Source organism: Balearica regulorum, chromosome 17, assembly GCF_011004875.1.
Source record: "Balearica regulorum gibbericeps isolate bBalReg1 chromosome 17, bBalReg1.pri, whole genome shotgun sequence".
Classification (NCBI taxonomy): Eukaryota; Metazoa; Chordata; class Aves; order Gruiformes; family Gruidae; genus Balearica; species Balearica regulorum.
In genome coordinates this window covers 10,168,279-10,193,589 of record NC_046200.1, presented here as the reverse complement: position 1 = coordinate 10,193,589, position 25,311 = coordinate 10,168,279, and the positions used below count along the sequence as shown (strand labels likewise).

The 25,311-nt window shown below is 45.8% G+C and overlaps 1 protein-coding gene across 5 annotated transcripts; it reads right to left on the bottom strand.

The window, feature by feature from the left end:
• Positions 1 to 884: 884 nt before the first annotated feature.
• On the bottom strand, positions 885 to 25,114 carry YDJC (YdjC chitooligosaccharide deacetylase homolog). Of its 5 annotated transcripts, XM_075769890.1 has the most exons (8): positions 24,842 to 25,114; positions 21,589 to 21,810; positions 15,323 to 15,495; positions 6,933 to 7,092; positions 6,103 to 6,202; positions 4,966 to 5,143; positions 2,852 to 3,178; positions 1,622 to 2,020 (listed from the first exon to the last, which is right to left on the bottom strand). In XM_075769890.1, exons 3-8 carry the CDS (start codon positions 15,478 to 15,480, stop codon positions 1,927 to 1,929), a joined length of 1,017 nt encoding a protein of 338 aa, XP_075626005.1. In that variant the 5' UTR covers positions 15,481 to 15,495; positions 21,589 to 21,810; positions 24,842 to 25,114; the 3' UTR covers positions 1,622 to 1,926. The 5 variants fall into 5 exon arrangements, with proteins under 5 accessions (XP_075626008.1, XP_075626005.1, XP_075626004.1 ...); XM_075769893.1 differs by lacking the exons at positions 1,622 to 2,020; positions 21,589 to 21,810; positions 24,842 to 25,114 and adding exons at positions 885 to 1,513; positions 16,124 to 16,402; XM_075769889.1 differs by lacking the exons at positions 21,589 to 21,810; positions 24,842 to 25,114 and adding an exon at positions 16,124 to 16,403.
• Positions 25,115 to 25,311: the final 197 nt, after the last annotated feature.

Sequence of the window (25,311 nt, the reverse complement as noted above, 5' to 3'; positions counted from 1 at the left end):
GTATACTTTCTGGTTGTAAGCCTCTCAGGTCAAAGACTGCATTTATCTGAATCAGTGGGACTTGGATGCTGTTAAAGGGAACTGAAAGGGCTGTGCAATTCAAGGAGTTCCAGTCGATTCGCACAGGCCTACGGCAGCGCTACACCAGCTATTCTGATTCCATCCGCAAAGGTCACACAAAGACAGATATTGCTATCAGTTCTCTTGGCATGTTCTTCATAGTTCAGTTTCTCAACTGCAAGATGTGTAACCTAAGTGATGGCTTTTGTTCATAGGCAGCCTGCTGAAAAAAGATAGAGATCAAATACTGTACTGTACGGTTGAAGTCTGAGAAGAACAAAAAAAATCAAAGTATGAAGTCCTATGTTAACTCAGGAAATCCAGCTCTGGTTCTCTCTGGTTCCCTAAGCCATGCTGAATTCTAAACATGCAGTTTAATATCCAAAATAAAAATGACATACTGGTGAAACTGCACCCAGGAGCACTGGTATAGGCTTTCTGCAACTCCATTCTGCTACCCTAATAAAAATTGCTCTCAAAGGCTTTGTGGCATGGTTTTATTTTCAGAGAGATTTGGGTGTTAGACTTGTGGTTTTTTTAAGCATCCTGGTACAATGATATTCATAGGTAGTGGTTTGAATGGTTTTTTAATTTGAACTCGGTGTTGTCTTTACAGCTTTCATAGGACCACTGAGAAACTTCCTTATCTCTGTAGTTTTAGACAATTGAAAAGTTCTTATTTAGAAGTCTTCTAATAGTTCTTTATTCATTTCTTCATTTAAAATGCCCTTGAATTTAAAAGAAGATTTGGGCCTTAACGCTGTTCATTTAAAAAGTACAGATTTTGCAAAATATATAATTTTTTGTTGGCAACACACAACTAAGGTAAGAGTGCATCACATTTACAGGGTTGAGCTAGCAGAAAATGCATACACCAGTCAACAGGTGTGTAACATCCTGAGGATTGAGATAAAGAGAATTCATTGATTAGAATATGGAGCAGTTTAAATGTTAAAAATAAAGTTAAGAAATATCCATCAAAATGCAGTCACATTACATAAAAAAGCTGAGATCTGGTTTTAAATAACCGGTGTTGCTGTCAGGCTTATCCCTGCACGTGAGTAAAGTACCAGTCACTAGGTGGCACTCACAGGTCTAACTGTGCTCTGGCATTCCGGCTGATTCCTGCAGATCTTGTATTTCAGGGTTTTATTCTATCTTACTGCACAGCAGGAGCTTTGCTGTCACACACCGATGGGACGAGCTTCAGAAAGTGAGTCATTTCAAAAGGTAATTGCTGCTCTCCTCCGACTCAGCCGTTTGGTGTAGCACTTGCACAGTACAGTAGATGGGCTTTTTAAAAAACAAACTTTTCATATATCAAATTAATTCTGGGACAATAATTTAGGAAAGAACCTGGGAAGATATTTTGTAAAGCATCCTTGATGGTGTTGTTCATATTTGTACAGAACAAAAACTTCCTCAGATGTTTTATAGGGACGTGAAACTGTTCCTGTTCATGACAGAGAGAGGTGCCGCAGGCAGTTGCAGTGAGAGCAGACAGGCGAGTGGGTTTAGTTTGCTCTCCAGCTATAACTAAAATCAAAATCCTCCAGAAGCATTACAGTAGAAAAAGGCCTGAGTTTATTTCTCACTTAAAAGAATGAAGATCATACGGAAATTTTTAATATTAGAAAAGTTAACCAAAAATGATTATGTTAAATAGATCACTTTTGTGCAGAAAATGAGCATAAACAATCTAAAATATTTTTGTCCATGTGAAAGTTACATGTGAGTGACAGGGCTACAGTTAGTAAGAACACAGTTAAACATATCAGTATTGCTGGGGTTTGTTGAAGTTCAAATGCTTTGATGACAGGAATGAAAACGGACACATACAAGGACCTTCTTCACTTGAAAACTTGCTCATAGTTGGTACACAGCCGTCCCACACATCCTTTGTGAGAGGCAGTGGGTAGTGCAGGAACAGTTGCTGGTGAGCTCTCCTATGCAGCAGTCTCTGAAATAGCAGATGGGGCAACAGTTGCTGTTCTTGCAAAGTCATCCAAAAAAAAAAAAAAAGCCTCTCTGAAAGGGCTGTGGCTGATGTTACTTTCCTATGGTGGCGTAATGCCAAGAGGCAATGTAAAAAGGAAGAGCCATAATTACTGCTGGCTGAGGCTGTACCTGGAATGTGGCTCCAGACGCCACCAGGCTAAACCCATGATCCAACTGCTCTGGCCAGAGAAATGCTCTGAAGTAACGTGCCCCTCAGTATCGACAGGCAGGCATGACGGAGGGGAAGGGACCGTGACTAGGTGCTTTAAGAAAACCAAGCGCTGAAGGTTTCCAGGCCTCCCATGGGCAGCCTGCACTGAGCGGTTGCTCCAAAGCAGCACTTGCTTCCCAGCAGCTTGCTTTTTTTTTTTTTTTGCAGTTAAGCCCAAAAAGAGAAATGACCAGAACCCTCAGAGTGCTAGTGCGCTGCTTGGTCTCACAGCAAAGCCTGTCTTCATGCTGCTCACCAACGCGTTGGTGGGAACGGAGCCCTGGGAGGAGGGCTGGGCCTTGGCTGCCACGCTGCGCCGGAACGGTGTGCGCCTGGGTGAGGCAGAAGAGGTTTGTCACACTCCAAGCCGATGCTGTGGCCTAAAAACTGCCAGTCAGGGCTCTGGGGTACTGCCTGTAGCTGCTCGCAGGATGTTGCCCTTCCATGAACATCCTAATGCCATTTCAGCTCCTGTCAGCTGCACCAGGTGGTATTACACTGGTAACTGGTCTGGCTTCTCGGGACATTAGCAACTGCATATCTTCAGAGTATGAATAAATGTATGTGTGCTTGTTTATTTACAGATCTTTGAATGAACAGAGCTGAATGTTCCTGGTTTTATAATGGCTTTGCAGCTCTGGCTTAATTAATGTCTGGAGTTCATGGAGGCGCTCCCAGGACTGTGAGAAATCATCTGGTCCTTCCCCACAGCCACCCACAGGTGGGACACTCGGGTACCCTGGGTGCACCATCAGTTCAATTGTTACTGTCCTGCTCTGTGCCATTGGGTCTGTGGGTGAGGGTGCCTTGGACATGACGTCCGCAATGGCAGTGTCGATGGCGCTCCAGATGTTACTGACAGACATGTTCTTGCCCATGGTACTCAAACCTATGTAAATGTCTGGCCACCTGTAGCCAGCAGAGGGAACACTGATATTAATGCTAATGAGATAGTTAGAAGAGTGCATTACATCCAGTGGCTTAGGAATCAAAATGTACCTAAAAACTTAAGCGAGGAAAGCAGGGGAGGGGGTGGGTGTGTTTTAAAAATTTTAACTACAAACAAAAGTCCAGAACTACAAGCCAGGAACGCTTTTTCTTTCCTTAACACTTTTTCTTTCCTTACTGGAACCAGGATACTACTTAAAGCAGCAGTTCTTCAGTCTGACACAATATCCCAGCAAAGCCCCAGTACCACTACTTCTAGTAGTACTGTATTTACATGTATTGTGTCACAGCACAAGGGGTGTTTGGCATCCATGAGCTTACAGGTGCCTTTTGTTGGCAGAGCAGAGCTAAACTGAGAAATAACACACTATCAAAATAACTTACTGTTGCTAGGCCAATTAAAACCTGAATAATAATAACCATCTCTTGATAATAACCCTCAACTAAGTGGAAACAAAAAAATTACTGAAATAAAATGCAAACTACCCTGCTAACAAATCATTCCATTAGAATGTATCAAAGAGCCATAATAAAAGACAAAACACTGGCCAAAACGTCATTACTACTAGAGACCATGCAGCTAAGAGGACACCAGCTGGAGGCTGTTTCTTGTGTAGCTTCAACACAATTCTTAGTTCAAGTCTAGCTACAAACCTCACTTCTTCTAGCGTGGTGCATACAAGCGCAGGAGAGCTGTGCAAGTATACGCAAGGGCAGAATAAGACAGGGTTTGGGTTGGGTTTTTTTTTGCTTGTTTGTTTTTGGAAGAACCCAAGGCTGGGGTCTTTACCTGCTTGATCAAGGAAGACCCCAACTGAACACCTGGCTCTGAGAAGAGTTTTCAGGACTTTTTTTAACTGTAAAGTAGCTAATGCCTTGTTGCTATGCAGTCAGCAGAGTCCTGTGCTCTCCAGTGTTGCAGCTGAACTCTAGGGGCTCAGTATGGTAACACTTTACACAGATGCTGAAATTGAGTTGCAGAGTTGGGTTCCCTGTGACTTCAGCTGACCACACTCTTCTCATTTCCCTGGGTTTCCTCACATTACGTTTCTTTTGTAAGAGTTCATCCCCCCTCACCTCCCCCGACGCCAGGAGACGAGGTGGAGCACGGTGCGTACCCCAGCGGGGGCGGCCGCAGCTGCGGGCCCAGCGGGGCGGTGCCGCGGGGTATAAAGGCGGAGGTTCGGGGTCAGCTTCAACAGCTTCTCCCTGTGCTCTTGGAGGGGTGGATCGCCGGAGCAGCGACTCTTCAGAGGTAGATCCACACCACCCCCTTGTACCGTGTGAGGTTTCCACTAAACTCCCCTGCACTGTCCCTGTAGCAAGCTTGCTGAGCTTCTTGCCTCCTTTTAAGAGCAAACACTTGTTTCTCATTAGTCTCTTTCCTGCTACTTAAAACCCTCTCCACTATTCCAGGGAGATGAAAAGTTATTTCTTGAAAACTTTCCCTAGATCTTATGTCTAAAATTGCAGTGCTTCAGCCTCTTGCCGTCCCAGCTGCTTCACTAGAAAGGCTGAGAAACATACCCTGAAAAGAACAATCCCTTTCAGGTGGGAAGTGAGTCATCTCTGTTCAGACAAACGTGCCTACTAAGCCCTAGTGCCCCCAGTACTTTTGTACTCTTCCTGAACCTTCTTGTAAGCCCTAAGTGGAAAGAACTGTGGTGTTCCATTCTAAAAAGATGCTATTGGGAACTGGTAAGATCTTCAAGCTTTACTATAAAAAGGATGAGTAATGCCTGTCTTACCTTATTCCATGCCTTGTAAACACATCCACTGTGTTAAAAGAATCTTCTTCTACTCCCAGATAAAAGTCCATCAAGGATGGTGCAATCCAGTCACAGTTATGAAGGCCTGGCTCGATAGGGACACGTGTGTACTTAATCCCATATTCCTCTAACACCTCTGCAAATACGTGCCTGACCTCTGTAAGTAAAAACAGAGACACTTTAGTTGGGAATTAGATAACCAGCTCAATGTGTCCCCTGAAAGCTGTTAGTGCAGAGAGGTCTTTCCTTTCTGTGTTTAAAAAATATAATCCCATTTGGCTTCTCTTCTGTTGAAATGGTTTTCTCTATCTGGATGGGAGTCCCCTTCTATACTGGAAACGTTACTCCCTCAACAACTGTGATAGGTGCCTTGTCTCCCCTTCAGTGCTGAGCAACCAGCACCCCCTTCTAAGTTAGTGACTCTGGTCCTAGAGTGCACCAGAGGTGACAGCACTGTCAGGAACAAGTTCTTCATCAAGTCCCTGCACAGCCAGATTCACTGTGAGGGTAAACTGCCGAGATGTCATCCAGACGCAGCTGAGTGCTGGAGTGGGGAAATCTGGATTGTTTTGCACATTGTTTCCCATCTCTGTTACCACAATGACCTTATTTGCAAAACAGGACAAAGATACTTGCCCACCTCTGTAAAGCATGCTGAGACCTGCAGAGAGAGATTGGTGTGGAAATACAACCAACAGGATGGACTTTTCCTAACACCTGAAAGAGCTACCAGCTTTCCCAAACTCAAGCATTCCAATTTAAACTGGCCAGTCTGCTGCTGGCCCTAGCCTGCCTCCTTTGATGTGGGTGGGAGTATGTAATTAAGATGCTGAGGTGAACTCTTAAGTCCTTGGAGGAAAAGCTGTAACCTGGGCTGTTTGTGCTGTTAATCCCCTTGCACTGCCACAGGAAGACCCAGGTCACCAATCAGCCAATTTGGGCTAGGGCAGGACTGTCTCCCCAGGTGGGAATATTCACACTGTAATTGTAGAGCAAGTATCTTACGGTAAGGTTTATTGCCCAAACAGGGAGTGGTGGCAAGGGAAGTCTCCTCTGAGCTGACTCTCCGACTCTCTCACCTGCTTGGTGCTGGGAAGATGAGGACTCCTCTCTTACCTGGGAGGACGTGAACGTGCTGGTGCCCATCCATGTGAGGAGGTAGGTGACCTGTCAGCTCATGGAACAACTCCACCTGGGCCTTTAGCTCCTGCTTCACCTACACAGTGGAGAAGGGTCAGAGCAAAGCCTGTCAGCAGGCTGAGATCAGGAGAGGGCAAGGGGGCTGCTGGAGACCTTGCTGGCCAGCATTTGGGGCCTGGCCCTGGGAGGCACAAAGTGCTGTGATGTAGAAATGGACATGCAGTGCTGCTGGGTTACCCAGAACCTCCCCTAGGCATGATTCTTGTTATGGTACTGTTTATGTGGATGGTGCTGATGCTGGGATTTTCTAAAATACATAGGATATTTGAATCCCCATTTCCCTTTGAAGTGAATGGGGAAATGGGTGCTCATATCCCATAGGCAGTTTGATCACCTGAACATTCATCCTTGATCATGGGGCAAACCCAGCCATCTCCTTAGAGAACAAAAGCCTCTCACAAGGTGATGAAAAGCCTACTTGGCACTTCTCTGGCATTTTGCCTTTAGTGATCTCTAGGTTCTTTGTAAATATCTGTTCCAATGCCTCTTCTGTCCCTCAGATAAGTAGTTAACAAGACATTAGTATATGCTGACACTGAAGCAGGGAGGAATGAGTTCTCAAAGACTGGCAGAATTAGGCTCAGGACCAAGAAAGCCAGCTCCAGCTGCCCTGGCAACACAGTTGAGATTAATCTCTAAGCTCACTCACAGCTGGGACCTGGGAAAAGATCTGCAGCTGTTATGTCCTGGGATAAAAGCAGGCTGATCTGTATCAGGAAAGCAAGTTGCACGGGGCTTTCTCCTACCTCTGACATATTCAAGAGACCTTTTGATAGAGCTGTTCTGAATCCCATTTTCCCATGGAAGAATCCATCTTGGTTGAGCAGAGAAGAGTTTGTCTTGAGCACCTCGCATACAGGAGAGCCCTCGGAGAGGTTGGCGTGCAGGCCTATTGGGATGTTGTATCTGTAACAGGAGTGAAATATCTGTTAAGCTTTGCACCTCTACCTCCTTTACTGTGGCCAAAGGGGGAGATTTCGGTGAAAGATCTAGGCTGATCTAAAAAGTGGTTGTGTACTCACTGAAGTATATCTTCATATCTCTGCTCTTCCAGAAAGTAAAGCAGAACACTAACCAGAGAAGAATATCTCTGCATAATAATCCTGTGCAGCCTGCCAAGGGCCAGTCTGTGAGATTTACCCCAACTCTGTTCTCGCCCTGACTCCTGTGGAGGAAGCAGCCATGAGGTATCTCAGACTAAATACTGTAACTCTACTAAATGTTATAACTACACGCTACTAGTAACTGCCCTGCAGTCACTAGTGACTAACAGAAATCTGGACCTTGCAATGCTTTTCTAAAGCACTTCTTTAGCCCTTGCTAGGTATTCTCTTGAGTTGTTTACCCTATTAAAGATGCTACATTTGAGACATTTGAGTTTCACTTCACAACTTCTAAAGTTGCCTTTAAGTAGAATCCAGTCACATATAAACAGTGCCCAAGGCAGCTGTTACGGCAACAGCATAGGCTCTGAGTGTAAATACTGTCTGAGTTTAAGACCTTCCTGGTCCAAGAGGATGCAGCTGAAATTGCCTGCAGTGGCCAGGTTTCTGTCTACTGGTGCAGGTCATCACTCAGAGTGACAAGGCTAAGCTGTACAAAGTAGCATCTTTCTGGCACAGATGAAGGATTACTGCAGGGAGGTTGGCCGTGTAAGCGTAGAGCCTTGTTAAGGAATCACAAGGGTCCAATTTGTTAAGTAGTTGCATTCTGCAATATTAAAAAAACCAACAACAAACTATGGAGCTAGTGTATCTGAAGAGCTCCTCTCAGCTACAGGGCTGGTGTATCCTTCTTGGTCTGTGCTGTGGATTCCCCTACAGTAAAAACAGGACCTGTGAGCGCTCAGATTTGTGCTGAGTTTCACTAGCACTTCTGAAAATCCTCAGAATCAGTGGCCAAAATGATGCTTTGAAACTTTTCAAAGACAACCGCTGGCTGACCCCGTAGGTGACAGAACTGCAATGCTCCTTCTGTGCTGCCCAGTCTGAGTCATGGTGCAAGGTTAATTTCAAGGCAACAAGTCTGTGATGCTTTAAATCCTTCCTAGAATCTCTGCATGGAGCTGCTAAAACTGGCCATGGTCTGTCCCTGTACCACAAGGAGGAAAACAAAAGCAATCTCCATTTAGACAAAGTGTGCAAAAAACAGATCTTCCTCTTCTGTCTGCTGCCCTGAAGCTGACTACTGAAGCACCAAGTTACTGGGGACAGAAGGATTGTGGATGGATTGGACCAAGTCAGAGTCATTTAGCTCCTTTAAGTCCTAAGGCTTTGGCCCTGGCAGGACTGAAAGTCTTTTTTTCCTGCCTCTTCCATGTCTTGTGCTCCAGGTGGATGGTGTAGTCTGTTGCTAGATACTGCTCCTTCTCAAAGACACAAATGTTATGAGTCAAGTTGTATGGACAGCTCTGTGAAACAAAATGAGTCCATGTCTTTCCAGTCCACTGTGTGATTAGGGAGCTTGAATGTTTGCTTAATGGAGCAAAACAGCTTGTGGAGAGAAAGGTCATCTCTGGCTTTTCTGATTTGGTGATTTCTCTGCAGCAGGGCCTGATTGTACAATTGGTGATAAATCTTCATCTGGTTTTCAAACATGGGGCCTGAGCACATGACATGTGCACACTAACTCCTTGCTAAAAAAAGAACTGTAAGATGCTGTCATTGGGAGTGGGGGGCCTTAAGCAGGCAGCTGATGGCAGACCAGGATGCAGCTACAGCACAGAAGGGGTGCTGTGGCAGGAGGGTTTCCCCTCCATCCTGTGACCTGCTGTGTACTGTGCGTGAGCTCAAAGGCAGAGGGGGAGCCTGTGGTTTTGATTTGGGGGTTTGGGGTTTGTTTTTTTTTTTTTTTTAGAAATCAACCCCAGATTCTTTATCATGTCCCTGGGAAGCTCTGACTGCATCAGCTGATATCATTATTTGTACCACAGCCACTGCCATCTGCAAGAAAAAGGTTTCATGTGTTACCATGAGTCAGCAGATGGAAGACTTTCTTTGTTGAGCACTCTCCTTCTCATGTGTTGTGGGATGGCAAGAAGTGAACAGCTGAGCCTCTTGGCGTTGTCTCCCAGGAGCATCAAATGAACCACCTCCAATTGTGCAATGCCTCAAATGCTGTGAGGGAAGCTATTTCCAGGAAAAGTCAAGCCTCTCTGACAGGTGTGGGACACCAAGGAGCCAAGCACTGCACTGTGTAACATTAGAGCAGCTCCTCTGCCTGAGCTGAAACCAGCCCCAGAGCTGGGGAAATGTGCAGAAAGAGCTGGCCTTGTTCTTGCTGTAAGAGGAGACTCCGACTGTAATATTAGAGCACATTTCAGAGCTTTGGCTAACACCAGCTGAATATCTTAATAGTTTTCTCTTAGAGTTAGTCCTTGCTGGTTTGACAGACTGTCGATGCTGAGGCATCTAAAGAGGAACTGCTAGTATTTAATGGCTTTGGGATACAGGGACTGAAACCAAAACTTAAAACGCAGCACGTGAGAAACTTGTTCAGAAACATTAATCTCAGAGATGCACAGATGCAGGCATGCTGGGAAAGCTGTAAGGATATGGGAAGGAGGACAACACACCAGGCGCAACAGGGTTCTGCTGCTAGGAAGCATTTTCCTGTACCTAAATGTGTGTGTTTCCTCTGGGTGGAATGAGCCAGATGGTGCTCCTATTCAGCACCAAATATCCTGCTGCCCAGTGTTCATTTCTAACAGTCCTGACACTGCAGGAGTATCTGAAGTCCTAAGTGCAATGAGATAAAAACATGACCAAAACTTAAAACATTATAGTAGTTAGCTGGGCTGTACCTTGGGAGACAGGACTGCAATCATGCTCTGTCCTGACCAAAGGCTTGGGCTTTAAGACTGAACCAACAGGCTTTTTCCCCACTGATGACCACACACACTGGACTAACTCTTGCTCCTGAGTGCCTCTCACCACTGAAATGTGGCTTCTGCAAACAAACAGCAATGCCAAGGCATGCTGTATCATAAAAAAGGCAGGGAGAAAAGTCAAGTTATGGGAATGTCCTGGAAGGGCCCCTTTTTCAGAGGGCAGATGATTGTTTCTGTTACATAAACATACTTTATAGTTGCCCATATCTTTTCAAAGACTGTAAAGTATATGCTATTTCATTGGCTGAAATACTGAAGCAGAGACCAGCAGCTCAAGCAGCTTATATAGCATATGATGCCACACTGGGAACAGAGCTTGGTTGTTGTGGGTTTGGCCTCATACCTGCTCCTCTGCCTAAGCCCTTTACAGATGGGACAGGGTGAGCCAACACAAAATGGTGCTGAGGTCTCTCTAAACTCATTTTGGCGGTTGTTTTAAGCAGCAATGACCCTTCCACAATCTGTTTTGAGAGGCCCATGTCTAGGTGTTTGCAAGTCTGTCCCACTGCCCTGGAGAATGCACAGATGTGAAGCAGGATTTAGCAGAAGGGTTCAGTTCACTCCTGATAAAGCCAAAGGACAATGTCTACAAGTGTGTGCTCCTATAGTATAAGGAGCGTTAGACTGGGCTGTCTCTGAGCTTATTGAAAAGAGGTTCAGGCCAGTAGCTTCTGCAGCCACTAAGGTTAGTCCATTAGTGAGTTCTTTCCACTGACAAGAAAGCTGGCTATTAAAGCCAGCCTGGCTCTGTGGTTTTTCTGCTCAGCATCTGCTGGGGGTGGTTGGGGGAGACAAAAAAAAGAGATACCCTTACAACAAATGCTACACGGGGCAACAAGGAATTCAGTCTGGAAAGATTTCTGAGTCAACAAGCCCAGCCCAGTTATCAAATAGAGAGAGGAAATACAATCAGCTAAACTGCTTCCTTTTCAAGTAGTTGCTTGTTTTGCCACACAAGTGCTCTGAACAAATGTCTCTGCTGAGGCAATGGGCTTTTGTGCAGTTGCAATCCCTGTTCATTCATATCCTTAGCAGTAAAGGGTCCCTGGAGACTGTTACTATACTGAGTCACTCTTTACAGTGCCCACCAGCTTTGCACATTTCTGAGCTTAGTGGATGAGAAACAGTGCCCTGGGTCCTGCCTGACCACGGCCTGGACTCTGTGCAGTCCTGGGAGCAGTTGCAGTGGCTGTGGGAATTACATGATTCACTGAGCCCAGTCCCAATTGTCTTGCTGAAGGACGTGTGCTCTGGCATAAGCATGGCACTTACCCTTTTCCTTGATGGGTAAACAGATCCCACATTCAGCATCCTGTTTGTATCCTGATCCGGAAAATTACTAGTTCATTAGGTTACAGCCCAAGTGTGATGCAATTAAGAGCATAAATATCTGTAAATATCTGTTATCTAGACATCCTGCTTCAGTAGACATCCAAGTGTCTAAAGCCAGACAAAGCAAGGGTGTGCTTTGTGTGAAAAAGCATACCTCTTAGTTTTTCCATGTTGACATTTGCATACTTTTCCCCCCCCCCCCTCCACTTTCACCCTTCAACAAACCATAAAAGCCAACTGTCTTTCATCAAATAGCATCTTGTCTTGCTCCATTGCTGCTAAGGACTTATTTCTGCTGGAAGAAACACTCCAAAGCCTCTGCAGAGTTAAGAGCTGTGTTTAGGGATGTGACTTTCTTTTTAATTACACCTTTGTATCAGCTGAAGCTCCTGTGTCCATGGCCTTATATCTGCAAAAAGTGCTGCTGCCAGTAAAGTTAATATGATCTGGGGTTCTAGTTCAAGACCTCAGATTGGGCCCCACTCCCAATCCAAACACAGTTCAGCAGTAGAACTGTCTGCCTTGTGATTAACAGTCAGATAAAAGGGTTATGAGAAAGCATGAGAGACATCTAGATTAGTCAGATGTTGACTGGGAGGGTCAGAATTGTCACAATTTACACACATATTTTGCAATTAGTGTTGATGGGAAAGGAAGTGAAAACATAGACAGCAATTACATGTGGTTTTGCTGGATTCTTCTGTTAAATATACCCACATGTTGTGGGGGATTCAGCTTTTGTGTAGCTGATGTTCAGCATTTAAACTGCAAAAAACCCAGGAAGACTGAGGTTGTGTTCTAAAATATGTCACTCTTCATCAAGTATGTGGATATAATCATATGGAAAAGGGTCCTAAAACTCAGTCACAACTGAGCTGGTTGATAAAAGGGGAAAAATATGGCAGCAAACAATCTTAGGGGTCTCTATTTCTGCTATCTCCATATTTCTAAGGAAAAATTAAGGGACTTATTTCAGGTAACAAAATAACCCTTCCATCCTCTGGGAAAGGCTCTGGAATAAGCACCAGTAAGACTGGCTGACTTCAAGATGGGGCTTGATAAGTAGAAAATCAAGGTTATATTATATGGATAACTGGGAAGTTACAGTCAGCCTATACCTCATAAAAAGTTTTGAGTTACTAAAAAAAAAAAAAACACCCAACAAAACGCAATGGAAGTCTGTTCTCCCACCTGCTGTTCTGGTTATGTACTGCTCTAGCAGTTGCTATCAATAGGTTTGTCATTTGATAATGAATTAGGCCTCTGCTGAAACTTCTCTTTTGCCTGAAGTGAGTGGGTCCCTTCTTTTAGCCCCATTGAGACAGTGAAAGCTCAAGGTCCAGAACCTAGATGTTAGGGAAGGTGTATTATTTACTGATTGGTTCTGCTGTTTTGCTATTAGTTTGTGCTAGAGCTGGTACAGAGATCTGCTGACTACCGTCATACTTCTGCCAAGGCTTCTAATCAAAACACAGGGCAACAGATGGTATACCCAGAAGCCTATACAGAATTATTGTGAAGGGAAGAATGAAATTCCAGAGGAACTGTGTTCCTTTCTGAAGGATGTTGAGTCCTAACACTGCACAGCAGCATGAGGTGCTTAAGGACTATCCTGCAAAAAAAGTTGTCTTGTTACTAATAAGCTTTGAGTGTGTCCAATTAACTGAAGACCAGGTGAGGAGATAGAGCTCAAGACCTGCAGTGGCAAGCAACCATGTCATAGACAGTTAATCAAGAAGAACCTAGATAATCTCCACAGGCCATAGAAACAGTCCAGCACTCTGACAATCCTGGCATCATGTGTGCAAAAGACCAAATTCCACAATGCTGGAATGTACCACCGGAAAGAACAAGCTACTTGCTTCAAGCCTCTTCTCTCAGCCGGTGATAGATCCAGTCTCCCTGCTTACAGCACTGCATATTCCCCACAAGCAGGGGGAAGAGGGAATAACAGTGGCAAGGCAGTCAATCAACAGTGATACTGTCTTATTTTTGCATCACAAGATGAGGAGGATTCAATGACACTTCTGGTGAGTCTGATCTATTAGACATTTGTGTTTAAAAAAAAGTTTGTGTGAACCTTTGCAACAGAAGAACAAATATTTAAGGGTGATGAGTTTGTTTACGTGCACAGATGCCAATTAAGTGCACGTGTACTAGCTGCACCTGAAGTGGGGCTTGTATTAGAATATGACCAACCCTTTGCCCCAAACCTGCAAGTGCTTCCCCCATGCATGGGTAGGGCTGAATACAGTTGTGCAGAGTTACTCAAATGAAGAATTGCAGAACCTGGGCTGTTGATCTTCAGGGCTGACAGATGTTCCCAAAGTCACTCTGCTTATATTCTCAGAAATAGATTTAAATTAATTTCATTTACATTTACAATTCAAAAGTAATCCCCAAAAGAATGAAATTGTAGCAGCAGGTTGCAGCTTCTGCTGTCATCTGCCCTCCAACCTGGCTTTTCACACCCGTATCAGCTGTCAGCACAAGTGTCATGACCTGGATTCAAAGATGCTTTTTAAACCTCTGATTACATGGCCTACTTTCTGGCTATGGAAATGAGGCCAGGTGGATTCTATATTTAAAAGCCTAGTAAAGACCATAGCTAAAATAGCTGACATTACCAGAGTATTGGGGCTTAAAAGGTTTCATGGTGCCTCTGTGTCTGAGAGAAGTGCTATCTTTATCTTAGTGTTTTACATTTCATTTGTTTCATTAACTAACAGGATTTTAGGTATCTCATCAGTGTTGTGTCCTTCTGCCTCTCCCCTTATCACCCCAGAGGCAGTTCCTCTCTCAATGTTTGTGTGTAATCTCTAACCTTTTTAACAAAAGACCAGTTTTCCACTAACACCACACCCTGTACCACCCAACACCAAAGAAGCTAGAAGCTGCAAACAATTTCCAAGTACCCCTAAAATCACAGCCAAACTGGGGAGAGATGCTCAAGGAGAACAAGGACAGCATGACTCTCATAAGACTGTCCCTTGCAGTAGCTGTATTTGAAGCATAAGGTCTCAGTTCTTCTAGTACCAGTACTGCTCATTTCCTTTTCTGCTTTCCTAAATTGTTTCTCAACCCCACTACTGTCTTTCGGGACATACTCCTGCTTCCAAGTACCTGCCCACACTGGAGCTGAAGCATTAGCTGGGGTTTACCTTCTAAATACAAGTAATACTTCCTATTAAAGGATTCACTGGGCTAGTCCAGCAATGAGACAGAGCATTTGATTTGCTACAGAGCCAACTGTAGCAGCAACCTCTGAAAAGCTAATGAAGGAGTAAAGGTGGTAGGTACAAGGTATTGTCCCTCTCTTTATGTATGCAGTTTTTACAAAAGGATTTATCAAGCCTAGAATTAATAGAAATATTGAGGTGCTTTTTAAAAAGATTTCTGGGGTGGAAAAATCAAATTTTCCAATGCCCAGATTTATAACTTAGCCCTTACAGAATCGCACCTTTCCCTGATTCTGACCCTGTGTTCAGCATGGCTGACATGCATCAAATTAAATGAGATTTAAAGATTTGTGCTTTTGTGCTCTAATAGTTTTAGGGCTAGCAGCTTGGTCTGGGTATATAGTGTGGACTTTCACTCTGATGGTGCATCTTTTATAAGTGTAAGAAAAGACAGTCCAACAAACCCAAACCCTACTAGTCAAATTGTGTAAGTGGCTTTCTGTCCTGAGGAAGAAAAGGTGCAGTTGCTAATAACAGCGAAAGAAACATTATGGGATATGGTTGGCAGGTCACTGGTTTTACTATGAAGCATCTTAGTAATTCCATTTTCTTATACCAGCCTGGGCTATGATACAGTGTTTATACTGAGGCTATAAAATACTGAACTTTAGAGGCTTGGCTTTCCATGGATCGCCTGTGGAGGCTGTCCACAAAAGAGTTTAAGAAAGTAGCTTACCTCCTTGCCAGCTTGGCTGCATCTGCTGCAGCACTTCCGTTGACTAGAAGGGACACGTTAGATACCGCACCAGCCAGGAAACAGTCCACGATGCCTTGGTTTCTCCGAGGACAATAGCCAAAGTCATCTCCAGTTACTATTAGCTTCACCTGAAGCATCCTTAGAGGTCATCCCTAGCAAAAAAAAGTAAAGGAGGGAAAATCGGAACAATCACCAGTCTGCAGATCACAGGCAAACAGGAAAAGACAGGCTCAATGGGTGCAAACCCAGTCGTGACTCAGCCCCTGACTAACTCCTCCTGCTCTACCTCAGCCTGCCACTGTCTTGCAGTTTGCACAGTAGCCAGATTTCCGTGTGGCCACCTGGCTCACACCGTACCTGCCTGCTCCTGCAGTGAGAGCACCAGAGCCTGCTTTTCTTTGAGGCAGCAAAGGCCTGCCTGCACTTTCTGTTGTTGCAGATGAGGAGTGTGCAAAAGGTCAGGGACTTCGTGGGCTGATTTAATCGACTGAGGGTGCGTCAGGGGTTCAAATTCCTTTCCCCGCTGCACATCCTCGCCCGCGGCGCCCGGTGAAACGGCATCGGTGCGAAGCACCTCACGCAGCCCCGCAGCCGTGACGCCTCGTCGTCACTGATCCCCGGCCCCATCCGGCGTGGCCGGGGGAGGTGCGGGCCACGGCGCGGCAGACCCGTGTCCCCAGGGACAACCGGAAAGGAGTGGCCTCTGGCGGCGCAGCCCAGGCCCTGCCCTCCCGCTGCGGCGGGGGCCCCCCGCCAGCCCTCCCCCGGGGCGATGCGTACCTCCGCTCCTGCCCGCTCCCGTGCCCAAGGCCGCCGCCAGGTGTGGGCGGCTGCAGCCGCCGCGGCTCGCGCAGCGGTCCCGGTCGCCGCCGCCCCGGGGGGGGATGGTGGCCCCGGCGGCGGAGCTCTGCCCGCGCCGCCCCGCCGCGCATCCCCCCCCCCTCCTCTCCCCCGGTGCTGCCGGGCAGCCCCAGCCGGGAGCTCACCCGCGGCGAGCGGCGACCCCCGCCGCAGAGCCCGACGCCTCCGCAACTGCTGCGAGCACCGGGGCGGCCGCTCCGCCCCGCCGGCGGCCCCTGGCGGCCGCGGCTCGCAGCGCCGCCCGGCCCGGCCGGCTGAAGGCAGGCTGCCTGCAGGACCGGGGTCGGCTGTTCGCGGCCAGGGTGCTCTGGCGCCGGGAAAGAGCCTAGGGTTCGCCCCCGTGGCGCTGCCGCGGGGACAGGCGCTTTGCTGTGCCGCCGGCTCTCGGTGTTCGCAGCGCGAGGATGGGGCGTTCTGCTCCAGGCTGATGAGATTTGCACCTGTGGCTGCAGGTGGGATAAGCAATTCAGTTCGTGCTCTTTGATTGCTTCAGTGCAAAATTAATCCTCCCAACAATGCCATTAATACGTAATCGCTCGATCTGTGACTTCCATAGTAGCCACTTGCTTGTTTTTCCCCTGCCTTGGTTTGCTGGCAGTGTGAACTCAAATGTGAATTTAGAGCTGCAGTTCAGTAAACCCTGGTCAGGAAGTCCCCACAGCTCTTGACGCTGGCCTGGGGAAGGGCAGGGAGACCAGAAGAGAGCTCCAGAAAGGGCAATTTCTAACATGCTGTCATTCAGTGCTGGATGTAAGCCAGTTCTCCATCAGGCTGTATGTAAAATCCTGTTTGTCCTGGCATTGAACTGAGGCTTTTTCTTACTGCAGAAAAGCTATTCTTGATCTACCAGAACGAAAGTGAAAGCACTGAGTAGATAGAAATGTTGAGTGGGAGATATTATCAGCCTGCATTTTTCACCTTTGGAAGGAGAAGATGAAGTTCTATCAAAGTAGAACACACCCCCTCTTGGTCTGTAACATTATCCCAAAATATTCACCCACTCCTGCTATTGCAATAGAAACAATAAACTGACGTTTGGGGCAGGGAGAGAGTGATAGTTCATAAAGTTCTAGGGTAACACGTCCAATGGATTCAGGGTAGCTGTCTTGGTGGTCGCTGTTAACCTGTCCCAAGAAGCAGGGGTCACACTGGGACTGGGACTCTTGCATGGATGACGGAGATTTCCATGTCTGAACCTGTGCCAACGTGGAGGTAAGAGGGCTGGGGAAGAGACAAAACAGCTGTCAGGCCAAGCATGAACTTCTTGGAAGAGCAGCTGGAGTGGGACAGGTTGCAAAAGGCTTCAAGGGTTGTTTTTGTGGGAATAGACTGACCATCCTGCTGCTTTCTCTCTTTCATTGCAACCACAACCCTGTTCTCAGTTCTGGGCAGTCCTTGCATTAAGAAACCAAAGCCTCCAGATGTTCCCTCTTTCTGCAGAATTCAATTCCTAAAAGACAGCCAGCATACCCAAGCCCCGAAGTCAAGAAGATGATGTGCAGGCACAACTAGAGACTGACTGTCCTTCTCAGCAAAGGAAGAACCATCAGTTTGCGGAGACATAGCAGCACGGTTCAGCAGAGGGAATTCCACCACTTTCATACCTGGAGCTGAGGTAGGAAAAAGCTGGGGGGGGGATGAACACCTGTGTAGCCTTCTACTGGATCTAGATGGACATCAGCTGTCCACCACTTTCTAGAGCTTATTCTTCCCTGACATGTAAATGAACACTGACTACAGGAAATCATGGTGAGAGCTGGAGACAGCCTTCTGCCCCCTTAGTGACTCCTTTCTCATTATAAAATTATATGGAATGAAATTCCAAACAAATCATGCTAAAATGCTGTAGAGAACTTGCTAAATTTTCATTCCAGCAATTCCTGTGAGCATTTCTCCTCATTTAATAGTTGTATGGCTCTGTTACAGAAAAGTTTTTGATGCTCTGTAAGGGTTTCCAGTGCTCTTGGCATTTCAGATTGGATATTTATGCAACTGCTACTTGCTTCCCCTTCTGGGAGATGAACCTCACAGCCTGCCCACATTCCCCCAAGGCTTCCCTTTCTGATCAGGGCTATTACTATAACAGATTAAGTCAGTGCAACTCTGAAGTAATGTCATGAATCAAAACCAAGTACCTCCTGCCTTTGCCAATGCAAACTCTGGGGTTTTCTGCCTCTTTCTATTACTGTCAATGCTGCTTGCCTCTGCACAGGTGAGGGGCACTACATAAGAATCTTAGACAAAGCTTGACTTCTCAGCCTTCTTAACCTTAGTATGCATTTAATGCTATAACGGTAACATCATCCTTAAATATTGAATGCAGTTCCTGGAGGCTTTTCTTTTCTGATTTCATTCCTGTTTATCCAGCTGTCTTTCCCCTGACTGGAAGCAAAAACCCACCAGCAAGCAAATCTTGCCACTGTGCCACATCCCCCTCGGATCCCAGCACAATGTTTCCTCTGCAGCCTGTGTACCCCAGCTGGCTGCCAAAATAGCCCTTGCAGCCAACCCCCACATAGTCCAGAGGAAAGTCTCTTACAAATTCAACCTGGAGCTGAAAGGCAAGGCAAGCTTCCTCTGGCTGGTCTTTCCTCTTCAATGAAGACATGAGTAAGAATATTGGCCAACATTTCTGGTAGAGCTGCATAAGCCAGGCCAGGCCAGGCTGCATCTTCCAGCATAACTGAAACAAAACGCAGCCCTACCTTATCTTAGTCCCAGAAGCCAGCAGGAGCTCTCTCCATCCTCAAGTGCTTCACTGGTTTAGAGCTTGAATTTCTTTCCCTGAACTTCGAGTTATTCAGTAGCGGATTTAGAGGTTTCCTGTATTTCACAAAAGCATTCCCTAACAATTAATGCTTCCAACAAGCTGTCTGCTGACATGCCGACATAAAAAATGTATTTTCTTTTTCTTGTTCCCTTGGCTGCAGTGAGTTAGTTCCTTTGGGATTACAATGGTAGCACAGTAGGACTTGGTTTGTCTTTTCCTTGCATGAAATTTTGTTGAAAGTGTGAATTGTAAAAGAAGTTTGAATGAGACAGAAAAATCCATTTGTTAAATGAAAAGTTGTTAACATTTTCTTCTCTTCCCCAACCTCAAAGATTTACAAAATGTTGGAAGTTCAGTGCCTTATGTAGAAATGCTTACATTAAAGCTTTTTGATTCTTCTAATGAGGTCGGTTTTCAGAGGAAACAAGACATTTGTGTTCACACTGTCAGTGCCTGTCTCAGTCTCCTCTTAGTAGCAGTGGGATGCCTTGGCTAATTCCAACCTCCTTTGCAGCAGAGATGGAGGTCCTGCAACAAGCCAATGCAGTACGCGGCTCGGAGGCTGCAGTCTCCAAAATGATCTCTAGGCCACATACAAAACTGGCTGGTCAGTCAGCCAGGGCAGGAGATGGAGGGCACTGCGGTGAGGCATAGCATAGAAAGGAAAAGAAAAAGAGTGGGATTTTGCAGAGGCTGAGGTAGGCAACACACAAGAGTGCTGTAGGAGCATGTGCTCATTAGCTGTAATTTTCAGCATCTGAGCTGAGTGAACCTGAATGGAAGTGAAGAAATGTAACTACGAGGAGAGCTGGACTTCAGATGCCCAGGTTTCCTAAAATTCACAGACATGACCAGCCTCGGGTGAGACAGAAAAATGGGCTTCCTTGGTCTTTCAGGAAACTTCTGTGCTGTGTGGGACCAAGGCAGAAGTGAGGGTGTGGACCAGTGCTCTGAGGGCACTGGACCAGGGTGAGGGTGCAGACCCACGCCCGTGAGTGTACGAGACCCGCTGTGGTGCACAACTCGCCAGTCGGTGCCTGTGCTCCCTCCGGGGGTGCCCGCCGTGTCCCAGTGCTGCACCTGCCCGCACTACAACTCCCGGCGTGCCACGCGGCGGAGGCGGCCATTGCGGTTGCACAGCGCCTGCTCCCACCCAGGCAGCGGGCGCGGTGCTCCTGGGTGGGAGGCAGCCAGGCAGGTGGGGGCCATTTTGTGGGGATGGAGAGCTTTTCTCTTCTACAGCTGGCAGTAACGGGAGAAGCCCAAAGAAGAGCAGTATATGCTCTTTCCCTCTCCCGCCTAGCTGCTGGGCAGTCCTCTAACTGTGAGGGCTTCCCTGCCAAGTTGACAGCAACTGAGAGAGTCTCCCCTGGAGGGGTCTGAGCTCAGCAAAGGATGAGCTGCTGTAGGACAAAGCAGGGACACTTCTGCTCCCGGCCTTTCCTATGACACCCGGCTTACAAGGTGACTGGAGAGAGCAGTTCATGGGCAAATCTGGGTGTGTGCAATGGCAGGGCATGCCAGATGGATTGGCTGCCCAAATCCCCAACAGGGAGATGATGCAGCAGGTGGTTTCTGCCCAAACGTAGCTCTTCTGAACCCTGGGCACAACTACCGCTGCCTTAGATGAAAGCAGCAAAGAACACTGCTCCAAACTGATTCAAAACTAATGTATAATGTTGGATAAACACTAAAATCCTATGGTCAGTCCCCTTACTTGTGACTTGAAATCTGCTGCAAAGAACAACTTCCTCCATCTTGCATCAAAAAGGGTTGAAATCCCCAAATTCTAGGGTACATCTGCTAAGAGTTGGAAGGCTTCCCTGCACACTACATAAGGCCAGCTAGGCAGTATACCTGTCACCTTCACTCTCCCTTTTCCTGAAATCATCTGAATTTACACCAGCATAAAATAATGTCAGTACCTGATAAAGTGCATGGTGTTAGCAAGGTGTCTGAAAGGTAAAGTTTGCCATCATGACCTTATTGTTAACTTGACAGCTGCATTAAATGCTGGCGTACTGTTAAAATACCAAACTCAGATCCGACCTGATGCAGGTAGCAGACCTCTGCTCTTCAGTGAGACTATGTATTGCTCATTGACAGTGAATTTTAATCCACCTTCCCATTTTTCAGAAGGTTATTTTCTCTCTGCTGTGTTTCCTTCAGAGTGTCAAATGTGGAGTAAAAATTAATATTTGAATATGAACTAAGTCACAGCATCTGTGATTTTGCCTGAACAAAAAATGAGTGTCAGCAAAGTAGAATTAACCAAGGAACCCATTAGCCAAAATATCACTCATCTGCCAGGGATGACAGAACTACTGCCTCCCAAAATTCTCTGAAACTCTACCACAAGAGGTAGAAGACTCAGTAAAGCAGGCTACTGCTGAACTTTTAAGAGAAACAACAACCTCTAAAAAATCTAGTCATATGAATGATAGATAAAACCTGTTTTATCAGACATGGAAGAAGAGATGGCTGTAGAACCATGAGTGTTCCCTGTCATCTCAAAAGAGTTCCTTCTACAAAAGAGCTAGTGTTACCAATGAGAACATCAGGAAGGCCTCAGCGATGTTACTATACATGTAAATTAATATGGCAGATCACTTACAGCGATTGTTGTCATCTCCCAGCATCACTGAAAGCACCTGGAGCATCTCAGCTGACTGAATAGAAATGCATGATAATTCTTTTGGAGCTCTGAGGGGAGATCCCATCTTCTTGAAGGACTACCATGAGTCAGGAGAGTGGTTGGGAGGTGCTGACAATATTACCAGACACAGATCACCAGGACTCTGCAGAACTTTCAAGGAAGTCCTCTCTTCCTCGAAGACTATAAACAGAGGACAGCAATAAAATAATCATCAGCTCTTCTCCCCCAGATGAAAAATTCTTCAGTTTAAATATCCATATGTTAACATTTTTTTTTGTCAAATGTCTTCTGCTTATTTACTTATTCTGCTTATTCTTACATTATGTTTATATCTACTGAATGCAAAAATCTGAATAGCTGATTTTGTGTCTCTAAACAACTTGGGCTGAGTGACAGGAAACTAATTCTATAAAATTTTGGCAAGCTATTTTTTTTCTCATTTTGATTTCTCCCTGGGTGACAACATTTTATTATTACTACTGTTTACTATTTTTATTATGCTTAGGGGTCACAGTTAGAATAGCTCTAGTTATAAGGCATGCCAATGAATACAAATGTTGGAACTGAAGTGAAGTTTATAAAGATCAGTTCATCAGTGTGGGGTGAAAGAGAGAACCACAGGATGTTTACAGGCCTGATTCTCTACTGTTACTCCCTTGATTTCAGTACAGTTCATCCTTATTGATATCAGAGAAAGCACCAGATGCAGAGAAAAGTCAATGGAAGAGCTCATGCAGACTTATTTTTATATCAGGTACAAGTGCCCTATCTGTTTTGCCTAAGGTTAGTGACAGCCTGAGAAAGAATCCAGGCGATGGTACTGCAGTGTTCTCCATAAATCAAGGGTCTATACCCAAAGATGCACCAGTGCTTTTTGGGGTGTAGATCAAGCCCAGGAGTCACCTGCTATGCTGCCTTAGTTGTCAGTCACTGTTTTTGTCATGCAAAGCAAACAGAAAGCTTAAAGCATGTTTAACAATGGCCAATATAAAAAGAAAATCCTTTTTGATAATATGTTGCTTTGGGCCAACATATGCCCTCTGAAATTTTCTTGTGTCACAGGTTTTTCACTCCTGTATGCTAAAAGCATTTGGCACTGCCAAATCCACTTAAACTTGTTTTTCAGGGAGGGCCAGGTTATACCTACAGATGCACCTGAATGGAAATGGTAGGTGTTTTAAAATCTTTGAAAATCAAGTGTACACAAGGACTGCAGGGTTAAGTCATTGAAGGCAGAAAGCATTCTAGTTAAATTTTACATTCTCCCCTTTTACAGCACTGTTGAATTATTTTGTTCATAAACAAGAATCATCATGAGATTCCTATCAAAAAAGCTGATGTTTCCATTACCCACACGTGCTGTCACATAATTTCTGAGGCAATTTCACCTGTAGCTTACAGCAGTCTAGTAGAAACAATTGTGGGCCCTGTAGCAATGAGGTGACTGTTAATTGCCACGGGTGGTTGGGATTGATGGGGTTCTTGTTGGCAACCGTTCTAACCCAATTACGTTTCTAAAGTAGGACTGAAAAGCATTGCAGGGAGCACCATGTAAATGGTACTAAATGCACTGAGACAGAGCGACCTCCCAGAAAGATAGACAGGTGCCAGCTAAAGCCCCATATGATTGATTTTCCACGGCTAAAATGGCAACTACAGACATCTGGTTTTGCCCCGTTTATAAAAACAGCAGCAGCAAATGTGAGCTGCTGTCTTTGTTAGAACAGTAAGGCTTCTTAGAATGACATAGAAATACGGCATTTGACTATCAATGGGTCATCTTTTGGTTTTCTATGAGCAAATGCTTATACGTCCAGCACAAGGAAATGAGTTTTTAGTCCTCAGAAAAACACACTGAGCCTGTGTGCGTGTATGTGTACATGTGCGGCTATGTGACTGAATTTAGTATTTGGGCTTGTTTTAATGCAACCCTGATGTTTAAGTCAGAGATTTTTCTTAGATGTAGGTACAGCTATATAAAACAAGCCGAAGCCAGCAAAAAGAGAACTAACCATTCAATTGAGTGGTATCACATGAGTAGGAAAAAGCCTTACAGATCCAGGACTGGTGGAAGAGATAGGAGGTCAGCTGAGCATCTTATGATGTTTCCACTAGCCAGCAACACTAATGTGCTTGCTAAATCATCCTATAACAGAAAGTGCAGTGTTGCAGTTCTTTGCTGTTGCACACCCAAAATACCATTGTTACAAAGACTTAAGTCCCAAGGCAGGTGCCCTTCTACCTGTTTCCTTGCTGCTAAGAAGGTCAAAAGCTTTTGCTCTGTTAAATTACTTTGCATTCCTGGGACCGTTACACGAGACTCACCCCAGACTGCGATGTGAGTCAATCCAATGAGCAGTTTCAGAAGCAAAAGCTAACGGACTACGTAGGAGTTCCTGTGTCCTTTGTCCGTGGTTCCTTCCTATTGATAAAGGAGACTTTTTTTTTTGAGGGGGATGATTTCTTCAGTCTGGAAAACTATGCAATGAAGGACAGTATGTATGTTAATTTATGCAACTGTCTTTGATATAGACTAGAGCTTAATATTCTCTTTTTGTCAGAAGAACTTCACAAAAGAGATGGAATCACAGAAGGTGAACTTCCAGATCCAAAAGCAAAAATGTAATCACTACAGCTTAATGATAGAGCAACCATTGTTATTTCTTCTTTGTATAGTGTTTATGCCCTATCATCAGAAACTCTAACATAATCCAGAAATGACTGGACCGGTATCATTGACTTGTATTGTCATGACTTGACTTGTCATGCAAGACAGTTCACTACCATGAATTTCCTTTGTTTTTCAACATTACATTTGTCTAAATCTCCAAAAATGACTACATATTTACAGAACTGTAAGAGCCAGAACTGCAGGGAGGAGCAGACCTAGATGTGCCACCTGCCAGCTCTGAGCTAGAAGCGGCCTGAATGCAACAGCACAGGCTGACTAACCTATTTGTGCCAATTCTGGTTCCCCAAGGCTGTATTTAGACCATTACCCCTGTACCTGGGCTGGTAACCTTACAGCTAATTTATGTCTGACTGTGCTCTCACTGTGAAGACAACTGTTCTTCCCTGGCTCTGATGATAACTGATACACCAATCCTACTTGCAGCATGTTTTCTCCCAAGGCCCTTAACAGAGTCACCCAGCTACTATTTTTTTGTATGGCCCAGACTACCTATCAGACAAGAGGGCTATTGTAACAAACCTGACCTGCTCTCCTCCGACATAAACCAATTCTCAGCACGAGCAAACTCCCCGTGAGGGAAGCACAAGTCCTGTCAGCGCTGCCCCGGGGGCGCTCAGGGCTGGAGCGCCCGGCAGCCGGGGGTGACAAATGCTCCAGGCTCTGATGCAAAGGCACCCGGGCGTGGGGACGCTGCGGACCCCGATGGGCGCTAGCCTGGCTGACAGGACCCGTCCTGGGGGCCGCGGGCCCGACCCAGACCGGAGATCCGCCTGAGGCGTCGCTGAGGTAAAAGACCCGAGGTCCTCCTTTACGTCCTTCCCTGGGAGGTGCCACGCCGCTTGCTCTGATTGGTCACCTTTTTTCCTTGGCCCAATGAGCTCCTCCAACTATAGGGCTCCCGGCGGTGAGGTCGCTAAGCCGTGGACCAATTAGAGAGCGAGGCTGAGCAGAGAACGGGCGGGGATTGGTCGGCCGCGGTGCTGGCGTGA